The sequence below is a fragment of the Carlito syrichta genome, unplaced genomic scaffold (assembly GCF_000164805.1).
Source record: "Carlito syrichta isolate Samal-C Ts95f unplaced genomic scaffold, Tarsius_syrichta-2.0.1 Scaffold303363, whole genome shotgun sequence".
In the NCBI taxonomy this organism is placed as follows: Eukaryota; Metazoa; Chordata; class Mammalia; order Primates; family Tarsiidae; genus Carlito; species Carlito syrichta.
The window spans coordinates 706,876-716,539 of NW_007247459.1; the positions used below are offsets into that span (position 1 = coordinate 706,876).

General features: G+C 43.3%; 1 protein-coding gene across 2 annotated transcripts in view; it reads left to right on the forward strand.

The window, feature by feature from the left end:
• Positions 1 to 7,514: 7,514 nt before the first annotated feature.
• The window catches only part of CHRNA7 (cholinergic receptor nicotinic alpha 7 subunit), a 55,746-nt gene continuing 53,596 nt past the window's right edge, over positions 7,515 to 9,664 (forward strand). The window contains exon 1 of one of the 2 annotated variants that reach the window (XM_008058485.1): positions 7,515 to 7,554. In XM_008058485.1, the coding sequence (XP_008056676.1) occupies positions 7,552 to 7,554 (3 nt within the window). In that variant the 5' untranslated portion in view covers positions 7,515 to 7,551. The remainder of the gene's footprint in view (positions 7,555 to 9,664) is intronic. The other variant, XM_021712562.1, reaches the window with a different exon arrangement.

Here is a 9,664-nt window from a genome sequence, read left to right on the forward strand (position 1 = left end):
TCTACCTAGCAAGAATTAAGTGGACATCAGGTTGAGGGAGGCTCACATCCCCAGGAAATTCTTTTGTACCTGCTCACACAAGCAATTGAGCTCCTTGATGGTACACCTTCTTCCCTCCAGTCTGGCATTGAGCGGTGGATTTCATAGGGGAAAGAAAAATCAGTCGATATGTCTACATCAAGGACTTAGGCTCAGGAGACCCAGTTCATCTGGAATTTTTTCTTCACAAAAGAGTTAGCCTGATTGGCTAGTTTTCCATTTTGTTATCATATGCCTTTCATGGGATTATGTCATCAAGGAAGTACACACTGACCTGTTGGGAGGAAAAAATATATAAGTTCTACTATAGTCTGATTTCTTAAAAATCCCTTAAGCCTTACTCTTTGCATTGTTCCTGAGAATGGTATTCTAGAGCTGTGCAGGATCAAATTTAGCTAAAAATAGAATCAAAGAATTCAGGATCACTCTGGGGAATTCAAGAGGCAGACATTTTCCAAGGACTGCAGAATCTGCCTCAGTGGGTTCTTGGAGTGATGTCTACAGTCTTAGGCTCTCCAGAGTGCTGTGTTTTTTTAAGGGCTGCAGCATAATGTGTTTTCACAGTATTTAACAGTACTGTCAGAAATAAGCGTATATTTTTAAACAGTTCAGCTCTGATGAAGGAGCTCCAGAGTCTTAGCTCAACCCTCTACCATGATGATAGCTGGTGGAAGGAAGCCAGGATCCAAGACGTGAAGGAAATCAGATCTTACATTATCTTTTAAAAAGATTCACATCTGCACATTCACATATCACAGAATAACTATCAGCCTGTTTAGAACATTAAGTTATAATGTCTTTATAATTTGTAAGCCTTGATTTCAGTGAGAACACCACCACCCGTAAGTACGTGCCACCCCCAAAAGTAGGCAGTACCAAGTGGAGAGGAGATACTGCCAATTCGGGCCAGTTCTCTAAGCCTTCAGTATCTTTGTATCAGAGGAACGTTTTTTGAATGGTGGAGAACTTTACTATGTTTCAGGCGCTTTTCTTGTTGCTACCTATTTAACCCTTGCAACGTGCTGGAGAAACAGCATGTTGGCAGCATCATTCTCATTTTTACAAATAAGGGGACTGAGTTTTGGTAAATTTCAGTGGCCATCCTGGGCCCACACAGCTAGTGAGTAGCAGAGCCCAGAGCCTGTGATATCTGTACTTGTTACATTATGCCCCTAGGACACAGACCCTGAGCAACCGCAGAATGAGAGCAGCTGGAGCCGGGCTCTGCACCCCAAGAGGACTGGGCGCTGAGGTACCAGGACCAGGATATCTTAGGAATGCCATGCCCCACACCAGCGGCTCTCAAACTCCCAGGCTTCAGGACTCCTTCACTCTCTTAGAGGGTTTTGAGGAGCCCCAAAATTGTGTTTCTTTGGGTTATATCTATTGATATTTTACCACATTGGAAATAAAAGCTAAGAAGTCTTTTAAAGTTCATTAATTATTTAAAACTTTAATAAGCCCATTTCATGTTAACATGAGTAGTATATTTGAAATATAGCTATATTTTCCCAAGCAGAACATATTCAGTGAGAAGGCCAGCATTATTTTATATTTCTGTAAATCTCCTGAGTGCCTGACTTACTAGAAGACAGCTGGACTCTGTGACCGCTTCTGCCTTCAGTCTGCTGCCAATCCCTGTGTCCTGTGGCCTCTGCAAAGCTCTAGGGAATACTCGTGAGAGGAGGAGGGGGAAAGGGAAATAACTTATCAAGATTTTTTAAAAGACTTGATCTCACGGATCTTTTCACAGGATCTCAGAAACCCAGGGGTTCACCCACCCTACTTAGAGAATTTCTGTCTTATCTATTATCATAATCAAAGTGTTCACTGTTACAACATGAGGGACAGGATGACATTGTGACACAAAATGCGTGTCGAGCAGATTTGGGGCCAGAGTGCAGCTTCTGCACTTAGCTTTTTGACCAGGGACAAAAGCTTGTTTTGTTTTGTTTCACAATTGAATTTTTTATGCATTCTCTTTTCCCCCTGATCATAAAGGTGATATATGTTCATGGCAAAGCATTCAAACAGAAAAGAGATATGAAATTAAACTGGAGGGCTCTCCCATTATCCCTATTATTTTTATTTTTTGAGTTGGAGTCTCACTCCACCTCACCCTTCCAAGTAGCTGGAACTACAGGTATGCGTTACCGCACCTGGCTAATTTTTTAATTTATTGTAGAGGTGAGGTCTCACTAAGTTGCCCAGGCTGTTCTTGAACCTGTGGGCTCAGGCAATCCCCTCACCTTGGCCTCCCAAAGTGCTGGTATTACAGACTTGAGCCACCGTGCCCAGTCACTATTATTAAATGAGAAAAATGCTACTGCGTCTGGCCCCTTTTATTAAATGAGAAAAAAATTAGTAGTGACTTTGCTGGGCTATTGTCACAAGGCCAGAATGGGTTAAAAGTTTGTGTATGTGTGTGTGTGCATGTGCGTGTACACACACATTTAGACAAATGCAAACTCTAAGGGTTGTCTGTGTTATTTTCAGATATCACTTACTGATATCCTCTTGGTAAAGTGCTTGTTCATCTTTTGCCCATTTTTCTATTGGATTGTCTGCCTTTTTCTGATTGATTTTTAGGAGTTTATTTCTTACTCTGCATATGAGTCTTTTGTTGGACCTAATATCTTGCTGACTCAGGAAAAACCTATTTATTATCCTGTAAAACTAGGAGAAAAATATGACTGATATAAAGATTAAATTAGATAAGAGAAGCTATCCTTTTTACTGAGCTCTACACAAATGTGAATTTATATTATCCAGCTATTTTCTCTTCAAACAAGAATTTAAGACACAGTGGTTAGATCTATTGTTACATATATTTTCTCTTTTTTCTTAGAATCTACACAAAGGCAAAAAAAAAAAAGTGATGGGAGCTCTGTAAAATACTGTTGAATGACATCGCCTGATAACTTTCAAAAGAGTAACGCTGTAGAAATGCAAGACAGCACACTATGTGTCATCATGCCAGTTGTACTCTAAACCAGATACATGATGACCCAGAGAGATTGATTGTTAAAAGCATGTTCATTTAAATCAAAGTGTACACTTAACTGAAGTGCTCAGATTGAAGAAGAATGAGGGGAGTCAGGCTAGTTGTCTTTGGGGGTGCTTTGCCATGCTGGCCTTCTCTGATGTGGGTGGTAGATCCTGCCTCTTCTGTCTTAGTTTCAGAGGCTGAAAGAACTGTGGGTCTTGTGGTAGAGCAGCTACTTCATGACAACCAGTGGCACCAAGTGACACTTCACAGATTGTAGGGTGCCACCCCTCATTCCACCAGCTCTAGAAGACAGTTATGACAACTGCCATTACCATTTCAAGGAAGAGAACACTGAACCACACAGAAGCCAGGTGCCTGCTGATTGGGGCATTGCTATGGGAGCCCCGGGGGTCTTTCACTGCATGGACTCTGTTCCTCTGTGCTCTTCTACACAGTGGGGCTAGGACAGGGATAACCAGGACAGCTTGAGTATCTGTAATAACTGAAACCACTTTTAATGTGCAGTGGTCTGAATATTTGTGTGCCTCCAAATCTGTATGCTGAAGTCCTAATCCCCAAGGTGATTGGTACATGAAGGTGGAGCCCTGATGAATGGGATTAGAGCCTTATAAAAGAGGCCTCTCATGCCCCTTCTCACTGTGAGGACACAGTGAGAAGATGGTCGTCTGTGAACCAGGACGTGGACTCTCACCAAATGCTAGAATTCAACCATGCTGGCATGTTAATCTTAAGAGTTCCAGCCTCCAGAACTGTGAGAAATAAATTTCTGTTGTTCATAAGCCACTCAGTCTCTGGCGTTTTGTTCTAAGAGTCTGTAGAAACTGACACCGAGCCTGTGGTACTTGCTAATCACTAGCTGCAGGTTACCAATGCGATGCTGGTCCTCAGGGGGCCGCATCTGCTTACTTATTTGGAGACTCTTGGGCCGGGGTTTGGAAGTTTAAGCCTCCTCCCTGCCAGAATCCCCATTTTTGTTTAGTGTGGCCTCCAGCTTGGGAGTGAAGTGACTGCTGAAGGCAGTTTTGTCTGCTGATTCGTGGTTTTGAAGGAGCTCAGGTGCTGCATGGCAGGCTCATGGCTCTGGCAGCAGTGAAGGATATTGGGGTGAAAGAGAAGGAGGCTCCCCTTTGGGGAACTGGATTCTGAGCAGATTCTGGGCTTTGGTAGTGGAGCCTCTGTGCGCCTGCCCTGAATGTTCTTCTGCCAGAGGCCTGAGGGCCTTGTGGGAGCTGCAGCCCCACCTGTGGACTTTCCAGACTCAGAGGCTTGGGTGCCAGCCCCTGGTCTCCTAGTTCACTTCCAGCCTGAATGGTGATGGGTGAACCCCACAGCAGGAAAGTTGAACACAGAGCTGAATCCCCCCCTCTGGTCTTCTGTGCAAAAGACTGTTAGGAAGTGGGGGGCTCAGCTCAGGTTTAGTGGGGTGGGGGTAGGGATGGGCTTGAGGAGGCTTAGGAAGGAGGGGGAGAAAAACAGGAGAGGAGGGCCTGCTTTTGAAGTAACTCCAGGGGAGGGAGATGAGTTTGCTTATCAGCAGGTCAATGTCTTGCAGAACAGGTGGCCCCTGCAGGCCCATCACCACCAGGTTCCCACAAGACCCCTTTGAGGTGGGTGAGAGTAGCTGGCCAGGAATTGTTTTACAGATGAACAGACCTAGACCTGCAGATATTGCCCCTCACCTGTGGTCACAGTCAAGGGGGCCCTGGATGGAGCCTGGGCAAGCAGGGCTGGTGTGGGGGGTGGGCAAGGCTTGGATCTGGGGGCTGGGTACACGTGGTGGGCGTGAGGGAATGATTCGTGTATTGTGGTGTTATAACATCATGGAGTGTATACATGAAGGCTCAGCCTCAGGGCTCCACCCCTTGTTACTCTGATGAAGCCCATCTTCCCATCGCCCTCTCTGAAGGAGCCTTGTTTCTTCCCTGTGTGACCCTTGTCATCATTCGTAGTTATAGGTTGCTATTGTAGTGTATAATCCTACCCTACCTACTCCCCACACATTTTATATTCCAGGAGCTCAGAAAGTGCTCAGTTTCCACTGTGCATTTCAGGCCAACATAATGTCTGAAACAGGAAGTGTACTCCGTACATATTTGTTGAGTTAATGAATGAATGAATGAAAACTTGGCTGGATGATGGCTTGTAGAAAGGACTTGCATGCTGCACTAAGGACTTTTGACTTGATCATTTGTGCAGTGCAGTCGGAGGAGAGCTGTCTGATCATATGGGTGGCCAGAAAGCCCTGCTTGAAGAGCAGGGGACAGACTGTGTGCACGCCTGTCTGTGTGTGTGTGTGTGTGTGTGTGTGTGTGTGTGTGTGTAGGGGTGGCAAACTGCTCACTGGGGCTAGGAAGGAGGTGAGGGACCTTGTCACTGCAGACTGAGAGGGCTGAGGGATTCAGCCAGTGCATGGCCAGGCTAGGGGGAGAGGGGATTTCTCTGGGAGTGCAGATGGCGGCTCTTCCTGAGTAAGGCAGGCTTTCCCTCTGGAGTCTCTGCGGAGGGTTCTCCTGACTGGCATCATTGCACACTCTGGTGGTGGCTGGCTCCTTCTTGTTGATTACAGTTTGAAATGCCATACTGGGTCCCAAGCTGCCATACACCACAGAAATTCAGTGTCCCTCTAATGAGGTTTCTGTTAAAACGTTGGAAAGAAGAAAGCCTTTTAATTAGATTGGTAGTAATTGAGCTCCCAAACCACAGAAGCCTTTCTCTCAGAAGATGAAGACACAAATGCAATTAAAGGAAGGAAAGGCACCTAAATGGAACCCTTGCTAATTTTAAGTCCATTAAAAACAACAACTCCTGAATAAGTTGAGGCAACAGATATATATTCTGAAGAGTTTAACAGTGCTTCCCAATAATATTGGAGATTGAACTGGAACTACAGTCCTCCTGCAATTTAAAGAATGGCTCTGTTGGGGATTTTGCTCAATACAGAATACAGAGAAATGTTAGCTCTACAACTTTTGCCACTGAAAAATTCTGGCGTGTTTCATTTGGAAAATGGAATGTATTTTTTTTCCCCTGTAACTGAATGTTCAGCTGGCCTGGGGCCCCTTGGGACATTGTCCCATGGCCCTCCCAGGGAGCCTTATCTGCTCTATGGGATCTGCCCCCACCCTTTGGTCCATCTGACTACCAGAAGTGCCCAGTGTGTGTGTGGCTGGCCTGGGGTATTGATGCATCAAAGCGTCCCTGCCAAGCCCTTACATGTTCAACACATTTTTATTTTAATGAGAGGCAGCGCTTATTTCTCCTTTGCATCCCTGCCCACTGGCACGCCTTAGCAGATGCCATGTTCTTTCCTCCCTTGGCTCTTTTTTTTAGACTGCCCATTAGTGAACAAAACCAAGTGGTTCTGTTATTGGAGCTTGAAATCTCAGCTTCTCGGCACATCTTCATGGGACACTAATAAATAGTTTCCCAGGAGAGGGTGTCAATTGCTAATTTACAGAGTTCTTTGGGTTGGAGTTGAGTATTAAATACTGACTAACAGCATTCTCAGTATACCTATTGTACAAAACTCATTCATTTGTTTCCTTGCATGTTGCTTTTTGCTATTGTAGTGGGCTTGGCCAACTGTGATAAAAATGCTAGTTGTGTTCCATTTGGAAAGGCCAGTTTTGACTGGACTTTTCTTTAGATGTCCTGTTCTGGAGCAAAGCTACAGTTAGCGCACTATCTTGAGCTCTCTGATTTGTGCATAAGCTTATACCCTGCTGGTTCTTGAACTCAGATAGGTGTTTTGGAAATGTGGAAAAGCAGACTCTGGAGTCAGAATAACCCAAGTTTGAAGAGCTCCTTTGTAAAGTCACCTCATCTTTCTGTCCCTTTGATTACTCACCTGGATGGGATTTACCTTCAGGTGCATGTCAAGAGCCTGATGTGCTTCCTAGTAGATAGAGGATTAGAGAAAAGGCATCTTAGACCCACAAGGACCACACAGATCTGTGGCCGACACGGTACCACTAGCACACAGCGTGACAGTGCCACAGAGCCATGGTGGCTCCTTTCCTGGGGGAAGGAAGTATAAAATATCTGTATTTGTTTAAAAGCACGTGCATTCTGGCAATAAACCTGACTTCAAAAAATTGGAATTTGTACACAATTTAATGTGTTTTTTTTCAGTATATAAATGATAAAAACATATAAAGATAAGTAATTAAATCATTAGTAGGCATCATTTCTGGATGAGAAGGTTGCTGGATTTAAATTTTCTTCTTTACATCTTTTTGGTCTTTTGTAAGTGCTCTATAATAAATGTTTCTTACTTCAGAATAAATAGAAAGCTTAACTCTGGGGAAATACTGCTTGCATGTATTGGAAGTGCTTGGTGCATTCTAATTTCCACACATAACAATGATCCCAGCAGTCAGACCCCACATGAATAATTGTCTCATTCTTTCTTTGGTAAACTGTATAAGCCATATTTATGCTGTTGGTTTTTTTTTTTAAAGGATGAGAAGAACCAAGTTTTAACCACCAACATTTGGCTGCAAATGGTAAGTTGACAATGGTAGTCCTTGTCTGTGGGACCTATAGTCTCTTGCTTTTAGACACTTGTCCTGGATTTGCAGGGAAAGCAGAGGACCTGTTAAAAAAAGACAGGCCTTCATCCTACCTACACACTACACACCTGCCAACAGTGAATGTTAGGTGTATGGCACTGCCTCCTGAGCACCCAATGCATGCTTATATTGTACATCATCGTGATGTGGGGACACTTCAGAAGCACTTCATGCAAGACAAATAAAAAGATGCATGGCTGCATTTAGATGTCCACAGCCCATACTCTGGTCAGTCCCCAGGGCTTGGGAGCTCCTGCCCTGCCCTCTACCCTCCGGAGCTGCATGTTTGACTCACATGGAGTGTTCTTGAGCCAGGGGTCTTCACACATTGTACTCTAATGACTCCTACAAGAATATTGAAATGCTGTGTTTTATTTGTGGATTTTTAACTTGACATCTACAATTCTAACCTAGATTTAATTAATTGCAAGTGATGTCCTTTGCATCTAATTGTAAATATTGACATTTAAAAGTAAAATTGTCAGGCTGGGCACAGTGGCTTGTGTCTATAATCCCATCACTTGGGAGGCCGAGGTGAGAGGATTGCCTGAGCCCACGGGTTCGAGACCAGCCCAGGCAATCTGGTGAGACCTCATCTCTACAATAAAGGTTTTTAAAAATTAAAAAAAAAAATTAGCCAGGTGTGGTGGCACATGCCTGTGGTTCCAGCTACTTGGAAGGCTGAGGCAGAAGGATCACCTGAGCCCAGCAGGTTGAGGCTATGGTGACTGTGAGCATGCCACTGCACTCCAGCCTGGGCGACAGAGTGAGACTCTGACTCAAAAAAAAAAAAATTGTCAGTCTCTATTTTAAATGGAATCCAAATACCATAATAAGTTCATGCCCATATCCTTCAGACACCATGTGAACATCCTCTTCTTTAATCCATTGAGTATTTTACCTGATCCCTTTTCCTCTGTGCTCCTGCAATTCTTTTACACTTATCATACAGAATTACATCCTAATGTGATAAGACTTTATGTTTGAAAGTCTTTTATTAATCACTATATCTTGATTTTCTTAAGTGTAGATACATAAAAATTATTCCTTTAGACCATAAGTATTTACAGATTTCTTCTGATTTGATTTAAGATTGTTACTGTTGGTGTATAATTCATCAATATGACAAATTTTAATAAATAAATATTGGAAATTCATGTTTTTGCCAAAGATAGAACTTTATTTTAAATTAATTTATGTAGCCACAGATGGCTAGTTTTATTACTAGAAATGAGAGAATGATACAGTTTTCATCATCGAGTCTATAACCATTATTTGATAGCTATAGTAGTATGGGTAGTTGGAAATGAAAAGCATTTTGTGAAAGCAATATTATTCAATTATTTGACTTCTCCCAAATTATATGCCAAACATAATGTAGTTTTTATCAAATATATTAGCTGACAACTTGATCAGTTTCTCCTTTAATTTTGTTGGAAGCAAAGAATTAAAACCTACTTGACTTTTTAAAGGATTTATCTTCCAATTTTTAAGGTAATTCACACAGACACTATCATTGAAATCGATCCTTTGTTTAGTTCTTGGGCATCCCAAGATGGGAACTGGGAAAAGATAAATGTATCCTGTGTAAAGTATAATGGGAGAAGTAAAAAGTGAGGCAAAGGACAGTTGCCAGTGGTTCTTGGACAGGTAAGTTTTCCTGGGAATATATATAGAGCTGAGAGAAACAAGATGGATGCACTAAGGCCATCACAGAGTTCCAGTGCACACTTAGCTACATGTGAGACCCTGGCAGAACCCACCCACCATGGGCATGGTGGAGGCCTTTGGGAGTTTCCCCTGCAGGATTTACAGTACCACACTTTTGTGAGCACATCCCTCCTCACCCATGGCACCTACTTTTGCTTCTCTCCTGTTGCCCCGGATGCATGATCTGTGCTCTCCTGGAAGGCTGATTCTTCCTGCAGTGGACATGCCTATCTCCTGGTGCATGTAGAAAGCTTTACTTTAACAGTTTCCAGCCGGGCTCGGTGGTTCAGCCTGTAATCCTGCGCTTTGGGAGGCTGAGGTGAGTGAATTGCTG